The 14,400-nt window shown below is 40.6% G+C and overlaps 1 protein-coding gene across 3 annotated transcripts in view; it reads left to right on the forward strand.

The window, feature by feature from the left end:
- EYA1 (EYA transcriptional coactivator and phosphatase 1) overlaps positions 1-14,400 on the forward strand; it is a 163,242-nt gene that overhangs the window by 147,531 nt on the left and 1,311 nt on the right. For all 3 annotated transcript variants that reach the window (XM_062189549.1, XM_062189550.1, XM_062189551.1), the window contains one exon: positions 2,359-2,459. In XM_062189549.1, coding sequence (XP_062045533.1) covers positions 2,359-2,459 — 101 coding nt within the window. The remainder of the gene's footprint in view (positions 1-2,358; positions 2,460-14,400) is intronic.

Below are 14,400 nucleotides of genomic sequence, written 5' to 3' on the forward strand. Positions count from 1 at the left end.
AATACTTGACAATATACCAAACAGAATATAATTCTTAATAGTCTAGGATATCCAGAAATGTTACATGCTCTTATGTTCCATAAAAATAGCATTTTATATTAATGATGTATTTGATAAAGAGGGATTGCACTGTGCCATATGCACAAGGATTGTGGTAATGTTTTCTCAGCACAGGGAATGACCAATTCCTAGTGTGCAGTGCAAAGCAGAAGGGATAGTGCTTAGCCTTCCAGAAGTAAAGCACAAGCAGTGTATTATATGTCATGTGGGTTGAAGTTTAATCCCAGGTAATTGGAAAATGGTAATGAAATAGGAAAAATATAATACTCTAGTAATCATTAAGCATTTTAATGTGCATTGTTTGTAATATCAGTTTTAAATTTTGTACTGAAAAAATTTAGAATTAACAAATGCATGGTGGTAGAAGTTATCTCAAAACCAGTGGCATGCTCTTTTCTGTGATACTTTCAACAGGAAAAGCAGGGATTCAAACATCTATAGTTATTGCTCATTTTGCTATCAAATGAGAGAGATGTGAGGAACAGTGCAGAAAACCCAGCTCCCACATAGGCAAAATGCCCGTCATGGGAGTCGATGAAGACAGCTCATTGAGTGATGCTCAGTCAGACAACCTGGACTCTTCAGAACAGATACTTCACATGAAACCTCTAAGTTTAAAAAGGCCAGCTTCATTTTCTTCATTTGTATTATGAAGAATTTATACATGACCCCGAAGTTACAATGAAACCTATGAGAGATAGTATTAAGGCAAGGAATTTTTGTCTACCATGTTCCCTTTAAACATTGATTTTTATCTTCTTTCACAGGGAGGAAACTTTGCAAAAACATGTGAGCATTTCCATACTATAAGGAAGGAACCATGTTTTATGATAGGAATAAATTTTGGTTGTATATTTTTGCAGTGAAAACTGTACTTTAATATTTCACAGTTTAGTAGGCGACTAAAGAAGCATTGAAATTGCATCCTTTGAATAAGGCAAGCTCTATTTCATTCTGTCAGATGCAAACTAGAGATTTTAGTGCAAAATACAAATATAAAGCAGACATTTGTTTAAGCAAACAAGCAATTTGTTCATGTGTATATCCGATCCTTATTTGAAAGAGGTGTAGGCTCTGCTCAGCCATTCACATTTGAGAACTATAAACTGTCCCATTGTCCATTAAAATGACCCTATTGGCAGACCAAGACCTGGAACACCAGTTTCTTCTGTGAGACGAAACAATGCCTGCTATTAACTGCAGGGATGTGCTGACAGTGTAGCCGCCACGGGAGCCCAAATTGAGTCATGACATGGGAAAGATAATAGACTGATAAAGGTGTTCTATTACCTTTATCCCACTTTTCCTCTAGGGAAGTGCCTTATTGAACATTAGATGTCTGGGTAAGGTTGGCATGGTCTTGCTGTAGTGCCCCAAATTTGCGGACATTTATTTCAGAAAGAATTTTTTATGAGACTATGTCAGGTAGACACAATAGGTTTGGTCGAGTCTTTAACTCAACCTGAAAATAAAGGGATAGACTAATTCCAGGGTTTGTTTTTTTCTTGCTATAACAAACCAAGTCCAGTCTTTAAAAATCATTCTCAGTAGTCTTTGGATCTGATACTCTTTTCAGAGTTTGATACATTATGAAACTTTTTTAAAGACCAAGTTAAGATATGTTGCCAGAACTGCATGCCTTTATTTAGTCTTGGCTTATAGAGGGGGAAAAGTAAACAATACTGTTCTCCCAGTCACTCTGTTGTGATGGACTAGATTCTCCTTTTTAATAATTAGTCCTTGAGAAAGAGTTCTTTTTTAAGCTATTTGGGAAATTCAGAGGCATGACAGAGATAAAGAGAGTGCTCCCTGCGACGGGTTCCCTCTCCACAATGCCCTCAATGACTGGGACTTGGCCAAAACTGAGACCAGGAGCTGGGAACTCAATCTAGGTCTCCCACATGGGTGGCAGGAGCTCAATGGCTTGAGCAATCAGTACTGCCTCCCGGGGTCTGCCTTAGCAGGAAGCTGAAGTCAGGAGCCAGAGCTGGGTGTCAAAAGCAGGTACTCTGATAAGGGGATGCAGATGTCTTAACACTAGGCAAAAAACCCACCACAGAAAACAGTGTTTAAACTATCATTTTCTATGGGAAAGGACACCACTATGCTAATTCATGATTTTTAAACATACTATGCTGGTCTACGTGCTACCCATTGGGATAAAAGCACTTCTTAGTTGCACAAGTGGGATAATGTTGACTTGGAAGCATGAAAAAAACACTTTATATAGGAAGTTCAAGTGCTAAAATGCTGGTTACCCACATTTTACGTACTCTGTGACTTCCTTTTGTTCATTAGGAAAGGAAAGCTGTTTTGAGAGGATAATTCAAAGGTTCGGAAGAAAAGTGGTATATGTTGTCATAGGAGATGGCGTGGAAGAAGAACAAGGAGCAAAAAAGGTGAGTGTTCCCAGAGAGTGCATCTCATGCTGTTTCATTTTTATTGGTCCTCAAAATTCTGATTCTTCTACCATTTTGAAAAGTTGCATTTCTTGGAAACAGATTATGAACATGTACATAGCGGTAAGTACTGAACCCAGGGCAGAGCGGAAGTCAGTAAATCTGAAGTGATTTTTTTGGCATGGGGGTGTGCGCAAGTTCAAGGCCCATGGTGTTTGGTCTTCACAGAACATAGACTTGGTGAGCAGAAACATAGGTTTAGTGGTGCAGCCATCATCCATAGCAGGCATCACCAGGTGGTCCAAGCCTTGTTACCTAAGCTTGGATGCAGCCTATGAAACTTTCAGTCATCAGCTTGGAAAGCCTCTATCAGTTGGTCAGAGCTGGTTTGCAAGGTGGAAAGTGTGTGCTGCCATAGAGGGTTTGATGCCTTATTTTCATCACCACTTCAGTGCCTGCCCTTCCCAGGGCACTGGGGAGGGCAGAGGGGAGTAGACCCGACTATCCTGCTCTTGACTCCCAGCAGATGTAATTCACTTTTCTGAGCGGCAGCTTTGTCAGTCTGCATCTCGTTGTGTATTTTCTTTAAAGAGGGAGACTCTCGTTCCTCAGCCTGGTACCTAAAGTCTTTCTCCTTCCTGCAACCCACACTGAAGACACACTCATATGCTGCCCCTCCTTTGCTCAGCACTTTTTATTCCTGCTGTTGCTTCTTGCAATGATTTTTTCCCCACTTTTTCTCACTGTCTTACTGTTCAAGACACAGTTTATGTGCCTTTTCTATTTCCTCTATTTTTAAGAACTCAATGATAGTGGTACTCAGTTATGATTTAACTGGAGAAGTTGTAATGGGAAATAGTTTGAATTCTTGAGCCACAGAGCCCAGGGTTTGACTTATGGTTCTGCCACTTACCCATTCTGTGACTTTCAACAAGTTATTTAACCCTTCTCTCTTCCTTTCCTTGTCTATAAAAACAAGGATAGTTATAGTGCCTTGCTCATTAGGCTATTTTGAGGATTGGCTTTAGTTGACCTAAGTAACTCCCTTAAAACAGAGCCTGTTATGTATAAAGTATGCAACAAATGGTAGCCCTTGTTACTAATTTTGTGTGTATGTGCCTGCTTCTACCATAAAATATGAGCTTGAGAGGGTTCAGAATCTTATTTTCTTGCTTTGTTTGAAATTCTGACTTCAAGTTCTAACTCCCTAAATCTTGGCACAGTTGTACTCTATACAAGTTTCTTGGGTTGAAAAGCATGAAATATTTCATGAGATAACTAGTAACATAATTTTTGCCTCTCTCCCTCAACACCCTCATAAAAATCCTTGTTTGTTTCCATAAAGGATACAGTAAAGGCACCAGGTTATAGATGGCAGTATAGAGCATTCAGTACAATACGTGGCCAGTCTTCCTGAAGATGGCTCAGTTCACCTTCAGTGTCTATGAATTTCAGTAAAGACACAGGCTCATTCTGTAAATAATAGATGGTGTCACGGATATACTTGGATGCAGAATGTGCTCAGTTTCACAAGCTGCATGAGCATGACTGGTGCTAACACACACACTTCCAGTCCACTAGCGCTTGATGCCATGTAGCTCTGGCCATCGAAGCACTGCTTGTGACCTTCCCACTTCAACAGTTGCCAGCCATGGTTGCCATCTGGGACATCTGTTTGTCCTTTGGGTTGTTTTCAATAAGTGAAAACATTTCCAGACTAAATTAAAATCTCCTAAAACTCAGTCCTGGAGAGTTAAAGAGAATGTTTGGTGGGAATGTTTGTCTCCTTCCTAGAGAAGCTTCTGGAACTCCAAGGTTATTCCTAACCACAAGTGGGCAGGTTGCATAGAACAGATCTGCACCTCTGAGCAGTGTGGAATTGAAAGACAGCCTATCAAGCCAGTGGGGCCCTGAGCCAAGGTGTGGCTCTGCCCTCAAGGTGGGCCTCTCTCCCTTGGCTGTTCACCAAAAGTTTAATTTTAGGAGAAAGTTGCCAAAATGTGGCTTCCTAGCTCATTGTGAGGCAGAGGGCTGCATAAGAAAGCAATCACTGGAAATGCACAGGAGACAAGTCAAAGCCCTTGGGCCCTATCAAAGTTCCTGTGGGTGGGTGGGTCCCTTCCTAAACCTGTCTGAGAAGTGTGTTTCTTTGAAGTTTGAGTTTGGTGACCACACATGGAAAAAGTAAAGGAATTCTGGGTTTGATGTTAGAACTGAAAGTAGTAATAGGACAAGAGTATTTGCTGACTCTGAAGAACAGTTCAAATTGTTTCCACTGTTGGTCTTTAGACATGCTATTCTTTTTACACACAGCACACCAAAGAGAAATTAGACAGCCACCTGCAAATAGTGTTCTTGAATTTTGTGACTATGCATGGGCCTTCGTAATTTCAGCTTTGGTTCGTGGATGATTATAGATGCTTAGAGTATAAAATACCTTTGCACCTTGAGAGCTGCTCTGTTGTGTGCGTCTGTAAAATGTACAAATTTTTCAGAATGTGCAGATTCATAACAATCTCACAAAAGATGAAGATATTCTATCACTCAGAGTGACAGGTTGAATATTCCTTTTCTAATTTTATTGAAGGAGAGCTTTTGTTGAGCATTTTTAGGTTAACTGTCATTTAAACAGCAGTCCTTTGTGTATGAATTAGAAGGCAAGGGTCAAATAATTCACAATAGATGAGGATGTTTTAAAAAGTAGAGACTAGAAAACTATATTTAAAGAAATAAATTGGGGCCGGCACTGTGGCACAGCGGGTTAAAGCCCTAGCCTGAAGCGCTGGCATCCCATATGGGCGCCGGTTCTAGTCCCGGATGCTCCTCTTCCAATCCAGCTCTCTGCTATGGCCTGGGAAAGCAGTGGAAGATGGCTTGAGTCCTTGGGCCCCTGCACCCAAGGTGCAGACCCAGAGGAAGCTCCTGGCTTTGGACCAGCGCAGCTCTGGCCGTTGCGGCCATCTAGGGAGTGAACCAGCGGATGGAAGACTTCTGTCTTTACCTCTCTCTGTAACTCTGTCTTTCAAACAAATAAAATAAATCAAGAGGTGGCTATGCATGCTGAAAAAGATGAATGATGAGTAACAAGAACTGCTAGCAATTTTTATAAATCCTCAAAGCTATAAGAAACGACTCCCTCAACCTATTTCACAGTTGAGAAATCTGAGGCACACCAAATCGCACAGCTGGAAAGCAGCCAAACTAGAATTTGAATCCAGTTATTTCCTTTGACCACAAGATTTAGCTCAAAGTTTCTTCAAATTATAAACTGAATTTATATTAAGCAGGAGTTGATTTACAAAAGAAAATTATGTGCTTTTTTTAAAAAAACATTAAAGTATAAAATTTTATTTCTTCCCTTTTGGGTGGTAGATATAACTATGAATCTTCTTCAATTGTGCATTTGTGATTAAAATTTTAAAAATATGTCAATTCTAATATATACCATAGTTATTGAGAAATTTCAATTATTAAGTAAAATTAATTGTAAACCATTGAAGTTCTACACCTTTGAATGCTAAAATGTTTTTCAAAATCAAAACCAATCCACATTGCATCTCCAAGTCTCATGGGCCCTTTTAAAATGGAACACAGCATTCTTTTCCCGTTAGATAAGCCTTTTTATCTCATAAAGCTAGAAATAGGTTTTTGAGCCCAGAAATGCTAGTCAATAATTTTGCCAGTTATTTATTTCATTAATGGTCAATTCAAGTCTGTTCCATCATCCTTAAGTCTCTTTGCCAGTACACGTCTAGAGCTTTCATTGGTAATTTAATCTAAATCTATAATCATAAGATTTCTCAAAACCTTCAAAGAGAAAACATATCCACAGGAGTTGGAAAACCATGCCATTTTCTGGAATTTAAGGTGTTGCATTATCTCATCAATCATTTGTTTAAATTTATTTTTTTAGTTTTCCTTTTTTTGTAAAGTGTGAACCCTTTAAAAAAAATCAGAAATACCCATTTTCATAAAGGAACAACTCCACTCTCAAGGTATCTCTTTCAAGAGTTTCCATGAGTGTGTCTTTGTTCCTAGAAAGCCTGCCTAATAAAGCATAGGGGATGCTGTATACCTATGCAAGTCATTCTTTGACTTACAGCCTACTGGAAAAGCATTTACTTATTTGTCCCCAGATGCCTGCAACAGGTGCATCTGGGCCAGGGCAAGCCAGGAACCAAGAAGTCAATTCAGGTCCCCTATGTGGGTGTCAGGAACTCAGCCACCAGACTCATCACCCGCTCCCCAGAGTGTGCATTAGTAGGAAACTGGAATTGGAAACAGAGCCAGAAATTAAACCCAGACAATCCAGTATGGGCATTGCAAGCAGCATTGTTTTTTAAGATTTATTTTATTTGAAAAGCAGAGTTAGAGAAAGGAGACACACACAGATCTTTAGATTCATTGGTTCACTCCCCAAATGGCTGCAACAGCTAGGAGCTGCATCTAGGTCTCCCATGTGGGTGGCAGGGGCCCAAGCAATTGGGTCATCTTCTGCTTTCCCAGGTGCATTAACAGGAAGATTGATCAGAAGTGGAGCAGCTGGGACTCACTCGAACCAGTGCCCATATGGGATGGCAGAGGCTTTACCTGCTATGCAAGCAGCATCTTTTTTTTTTTTAAAGATATTTATTTATTTATTTATTTGACAGGTAGAATAACAGACAGTGAGAGAGACAGAAAGGTCTCCCTCCATTGGTTCACTCCCCAAATGGCTGCAACAGATGGAGCTGTGCCGATCCAAAGCCAAGATCCAGGTGTTTCTTCCTGGTCTCCCAGTGGGTACAGGGGCCCAAGCACTTGGGCCATCCTCCACTGCTTTCCCAGGCCACAGCAGAGAGCTGGACTGGAAGAGGAGCAGCCGGGACTAGAACCGGCACCTATAGGGGATGCGGGCACTGCAGGTGGAGGATTAACCTAGTGTGCCACGGCACCAACCCAGCAAGCAGCATCTTAACTAACTGCTGTGCAAAAATGCCTGCCCCAACTTATGTCTTTTGTTGTCAGAATATACCAGGATTCCTAATGCTCTACTATAATACGTCTTGAGGAAAAATAATTGGACATATACATAATTTAAAAAGTCAAGACTTGTCTCCTGTCCACTGATGTCTATTTTTCATTTCTAGAGTAAAACTGGCCTTGCTAAATTAACTGTACTTTTCAAAGAACTATTTGAAATAAATCTCTTGTAACACAGGAGAAAAAATGGCAAGCATGTACTTTTCTGCATAATGACAAAGGTTTCATAAAAAAAAAAAATTAACCATGCAGAGCCAAAGTTGCTGAAGCCTAAGATGAACCAGGGAACTGACTACTAATGCTTGATTCTAAGCTTTTTCATTAGAACAGTACAAGCAACTTTTGTGGGAAAATATAACATTTGTAACATGGTTTTTTTAGTTGTAGTTTTATTTCCACAGACATTACAATCATAAAACTCATTGTTACTTGATGTTGGTCAGGTCATTCATCAATACATAATGATCACTCGCTGTATGCCATATTTGAATGGGATTTCATCTTCATCCTTAAACTGCTCATTTCTGTATGGAGAAAAAGCAGAGACACCAATAGGAGAGCAATGCTGCATGACGTGTTTCTTAGTGAGTCTATACAGTTATCTCGCTCCTGAATCTTTCTTTTACAATTTGAGAAGTATTTGCAAGCCTTTCTAGAAATAATATGAACACACAGATGGTAACTCTACGTTTTTCAGTACCTGCTTTCTTCACTTAGCAATCTATCCTGGCCTGCATTCCCTACCAGTCTCCTGGGGCTGAGCAGTCAGGAGCTTCCCAGTATTTACTGTTAACAGTTGTGCAGTGATCAGCCTTTATGAGGCTCATGCACATGCAAGGGAGGCTGTGGATGAATCCCTAGTTATACTAGTTATAGCATTAAATCACAATGTACAGCACATTAAGGACAGAGATCCTACATGATATTTTTTTAAGAATTGATTAATTTTCTATGCAATTTCCAATTTAACACCTTTTTGTTCCATTTTCAATTATCTTTATATACAGAAGATCAATTTAGTATATACTAAGTGAAGATTTCATCAGTTTGCACCCACACAGAAACACAAGGTGTAAAAATACTGTTTCAGTACTAGTTATAGCATTACTTCACATTGGACAACACATTAAGGACAGATCCCACATGAGACATAAGTACATAGTGACTCCTGTTGTTGATTTAACAGTTTGACACTCTTGTTTATGGTGTCAGTAATCTCCCTAGGCTCTAGTCATGAGTTGCCAAGGCTATGGAAGCCTTTAGGGTTCGCCGACTTCGATCTTATTCCGACAGGGGTGGACCTAGCTTTTTATGTGGTTGATGTTATATAGAACCATAAGGGACGGATGCAAAATAATCCTAGTAGGACAGAAAAGGGGTTTTGGAGAGTCACACCTATAGGTGAGAGAGAAAGGAAAGATGTGTCCCCATTTTCCCATTAGGGAATACTGACTTATGTATGTTCATCTAGGCCTGGGTTTCCTCTCATTGTATGCCTAGTCTTGGTTAATGAATCATGTACACATCATAGTTCCAGCCATCATTTTTGTTTAGATTTGTGGGCCACTCTATTTTCAGTTGGTTCTAGGATCTCCATTTGGGTAGCCCATGTCATATCCATCTGAATACAAGCAAATGAATTCAGGTGTCCCAAACTTGTTTGTCCACTCAACCAACCCATCAGCGAGTTGCTTGGATTCTGTCTTCACAGTCGTGTCTGTCTCCCATCTGTTGCTCCCAGCTTTCTGTTCTCACTCTGTGTGGTTTCTCTGCTCCTAGCCAGATACACCCTGAGTCCATATCTCCTTGGCTTCTGCCCTAAATTATTTAAAATACTTTCTGCCAGGTGTCTCCCGGAATTGAGGAAATGTTAGTCTCACTTCCCTTCCATCTAGAAGGTTAAAAATCCAAACCCCAAAGTGTTTCTACCTTAGAAAGTCTCCTTCCTTATAAGTCTCTATACTGAACACACCATCCCAGCCCCATTCTTCCCAAACTAACTACAGAAAATGTCCTGTGCATCGCAGCTGTCAGCCTTGTCATACACATACATCGCCTTGTAAGTGGGAGTCCCATCCTCATTCCCATATACCTCTCCAATGTGGCTCATTCTTCAGATTCAACACAAGCCCAGCTACCTTACACTTGACCTCTTCTCTCAGAGTTTGTCCTTATGATCCATAGTCCCACACTGCCTTACATTGTCATGAAATTGTTAACAGTAGGTGCATCTTGCCTGCCTGGCGATTCTAGGCAGTGGGGGGCATGTGTCCTATTTTGTATTGTACAATGCATATCTAAAATAACTACTTCATCTGTGATCCAGATAATAGTAATAGCAAAGTTGTAAAATTTCCACTGAACTCTCATTTTACTGATAAAGAAACTGGGGCTCTAAGTTAATGTTGGAGTTGAGAGTATAACTCAGGTCTCCTAATTCTAGCATGCACTTTGCTTTTCCTCTCTTGCCAGCATTTCTCTCTGATATAACATAAGAAATATTTGGTCCAATGACCAACCACTGATGCAACTTTGTACCCGCTAGTCCTGGGAAGCTCTTGCTAATGCATAAAATCTTTGCATCAATACAAGGGTACTTCAAAGAATTCATGGAAAATATAATTAAAATTTGAGTTTATTTTGGTACAAAGGAAAGTCCATAGTTTTTTTCATGAGACCTATTTTTCATGTATTATGCAAAAAATTGCACCAAAAAAACCTCATACCTTGGATTCCATTTTCCCATGATCCCTTTGAAGTAGTCTCCTATATGCTTAGTTAGAAAAATATCACTGCAGTGTTAGCTATAGTTACTTGCTCACATGAGTTTGAGTCACCTGGCCTCTCCTCTAGACTTGGTCTTAGGATGTACAGTTCTTAGAGAAGTCCACTGTTTCTGTGAGCATGAAACTGCTGACTTTAGCAGACCTCATGACCCTTCATGTAAAGATGGGTAATGTTGAAGGGGGGATGGAGGTGCTGCCCTCAGGTGGGAGAGTTTCGCAGAGTCTGCCATCTCTAGCTGTAGAACCTATGGCACTGCTAAAAGGCATAGCCCCAGCACCATTGCATGGCAATGCCTTGTATTTCATTTATTCTACAGGCAGAGTGCATCAGTTGAACTAGTTTTTGACCATGTGGTTCTTATTACTACTCTGTGCAGGAAGACTGAAGTCATTAGTACCAGGATACTTCAAAAAGCCCATGAGAAATGGAATTAAGAGTTTATTTTGGTGCAAAAAAGTCAGATCCATGCATATGAGTGGTCTTTAAAATGTTCATAGTAAACACATATGAAAAACCTATGCATGGATCTCAAAAAATTTTGCATCAAAATAAATCTTTTAGATCCAGTTTTAAATGAACTATTTGAAGTTCCATAATATTTTGGTGCAAGTAAACCAAATCAGGGCTCTTTGTGGGTAAGGTCACCTTTTCAAAGAGGGCTGGTTTTAAACTAAAAGTTTAAATTTGGGGCTGGCATTATAGCATAGTGGGTTAAGTCACCACCTGTAACACTAGCATCCTACATGGCACTAGTTCCATCCAACTTCCAATCCAGCTACCTGCTAATGTACCTGGGATAGCAGTGGAGGATGGCACAACTGCTTGGGCCCCTGCACCCACATGGGAGACTCAGAGGAAGCTCCAGGCCCCTGGCTTTGGCCATGCCCAGTCCCAGCCATTGCAGCCATTTGGGGAGTAAATCAGAGAATAGAGCATCTCTTTCTCTGTAACTCTGCCTTTCAAATAAATAATAAATAAATCTTTTCTTTTAAAGAAAGCAGTTTCATCTTAAAAATACTAACAGTTTAAATTTAATGTATTATTGGCTAGCATCCATCTCTACACCTAAAAAGATGAGGCACGCAGCAATTGCACCAGTCCTTTGCTTATTATGGAATTAAATACGCAGTCTATGCCTTAACCAGGCACCAATGAATTGGCTATACTTCTTTCATTCCCTTTTCAATTTCTCTGCCACTTATTTCATTTTGCATTGAAGACTTCTGTGTGTACCAGTACCTTTCACCTTTTCATTGTTAATGATTGTTTCAGGGTACTTTAAAAATTTTATGTACAGATAAGTTTATTTTGGTGAAAATTTCTTTTTAAATCCATGCATAGTATCCATGAGCTTTCTGAAACCCCTATGTATCTGTAGAGAACTTGTCTGTGAGAAACAGGTCTAGATTCAGATAATCTGCATGGAAAAGAATTTGACCTTGTTCTCACAAAAAAAAAAAAAAATTCCACCTCTGAAGCATGAGAGTTGTTCTGAAATTTTCTGGATGGTTGTCTACAGAAACATCATCCTTTGTCACATCCTAAAATAAGTGATGTTAGGTAAGATGTATGGAAGGGCAATGAGTAGCTGGCATATCTAAGAAAGAAAATCATATGGCCAGCATTGTGGCACAGTGGGTTAACACACTGCCCAGGATGTTCACATCCCGTCAGGGTACCTGTTGGAGACCTGTGTGCTCTGCTTCTGATCCAGCTCCATCCTGATATGCCTGGGAAGGCAGCAAATGATGGTCCTCACTACCACAGAGGCCTAGCTGGGCTTCCTGACTCCTGGCTTCTACCTGGCCCAGCCCCAGCATTTGCAGCCCTTTAGGGGAGTAAACCAGTGGACACATTTCTCACTCTGTCTCTCCCCTACCCCTGTTGCTATGCCTTTAAAATAAATAAACATTTTAAAAGAAGATAATAAAAAGGTTATAAAAATAAAATAGTAGATAGTTAAACGTAAGAGAATATTATATACAGTTGAATACTTGAAAACAGTAATAAATTCTTTCTTTAGACCTGAAGCATCTAAAGTGGATTTGAGATTAAGCCATAAAATGAGCAGGATGCTGAATGGCATATACTGTATGTATATATAATTTCAAATATGTTTGAGTGTGTGTGTGTGTGTATATATATATATGAAAATGAAGGAAAGTGTTTATGGTGGGTATCTTTGGGTAGAAGTGATTTAAATTTCTTTATATCTTACGATATATATCTTGTATTTTATGAGTATGTTACAGTATTCATGAATTTCTCTATTTAAAAAATAAGGAAAGATTTCTATATTGTAAGTGATCAAACATTTTTCCAACCCAAATCTATAAATTACAGAATCATAGTTACTCAGATTTTCCACTGTCTATTTCCCATCACAGAGACTTATGTTATGATCCTAGAGAACAGTCAGGAGGTATTATGGGATATGGGTGTCTGATTCAGCCCAGACCTGATATAAATCTTGGCTTCATTCCTTACCAGTTATTATTTAAACCTGTCTTCTTCTCTAGGCCTCATTTTTTTCATCAGTAAAATCCAACAGTAGTATCTGTCCTCGACATACATAGCATTGTACCTGGCACAATATCCAATAAGTCATAACTGTCATACTGTTACTGAAAACCCTGTGTCTCCTGACTTACAGTCATGGTACCAGACATGCCCCCCTCTATGCTAACAATGAGTTGTTCCTTTTTCTTCTGTCTCATGAGCCATACCAGAGTGCTCATCTGAATGTCCATCCTTTCATACCTAGTTCAACTACCACCTCTTTTCTGGCATTTCCCTAGTTAGGAATTCTTCTTCTTCTTTTTTTTTTTTTTTTTTTTGACAGGCAGAGTGGACAGTGAGAGAGAGAGGCAGAGAGAAAGGTCTTCCTTTTGCCGTTGGTTCACCCTCCAATGGCCGCCACGGCTGGCGCGCTGCAGCCGGCGCACCGCGCTGATCCAATGGCAGGAGCCAGGTGCTTCTCCTGGTCTCCCATGGGGTGCAGGGCCCAAGCACCTGGGCCATCCTCCACTGCACTCCCTGGCCACAGCAGAGAGCTGGCCTGGAAGAGGGGCAACCGGGACAGAATCCGGCGTCCCGGCCGGGACTAGAACCCGGTGTGCCGGCGCCGCAAGGCGGAGGATCAGCCTAGTGAGCCGCAGCACCGGCCCAGGAATTATTATTCTTAATTTTTCCCCCTTCCTACTCCTCTTATAACATATAGATAAAAGCTTCCGATTGTTGTACATTTCTGTTACTCACCCATGGATTGTGAAAGGGGGGACCAGGACCATATGCATCTAGGACTCTTTTACACTTAGAACACTATGCCTGCAAACTACAAAAAAAAAAAAAAATCCACCAATGAACACAATGCTCATCTTGCAATCTAAAGTTGGCATATGGTGTATCTTACTAAAAATTTACAAATAGATCTTTAGAATTCATTTCTAGATTATTCTGTTTTTGAAGGATAAAATATATATATATATACCCCATAATAGTATTGACTCGAAAAAGCCTGCATTATACATTAAAATATCATATATAGGGCCGCGGCTCACTAGGCTAATCCTCCGCCTTGCGGCGCCGGCACACTGGGTTCGAGTCCTGGTCAGGGCACCGATCCTGTCCCGGTTGCCCTTCTTCCAGGCCAGCTCTCTGCTGTGGCCAGGGAGGGCAGTGGAGGATGGCCCAAGTGCTTGGGCCCTGCACCCTATGGGAGACCAGGAGAAGCACCTGGCTCCTGCCATTGGATCAGCGCAGTGCACTGTCCGCTACCGCGGCGGCCATTGGAGGGTGAACCAACGGCAAAAGGAAGACCTTTCTCTCTGTCTCTCACTGTCCACTCTGCCTGTCAATATATATATATATATATATATATATATATATATATATATATATATATATATATATCATACATGACTTCAGCAGCTAATTGGAGGCAAACACATTGTTGTTTGTTTTGTTTTGTTTTTTGACAGGCAGAGTGAGACAGTGAGAGACAGAGAGAAAGGTCTTCCTTTTTCTGTTGGTTCACCCCCAAATGGCCATCAAGGCCAGTGTGCTACGCCGATCTGAAGCCGGGAGCCAGGTGCTTCCTCCTGGTCTCCCATGCGGGTGCAGGGCCCAAGCA

This window comes from Lepus europaeus, chromosome 4 (assembly GCF_033115175.1).
Source record: "Lepus europaeus isolate LE1 chromosome 4, mLepTim1.pri, whole genome shotgun sequence".
Lineage (NCBI taxonomy): Eukaryota > Metazoa > Chordata > Mammalia > Lagomorpha > Leporidae > Lepus > Lepus europaeus.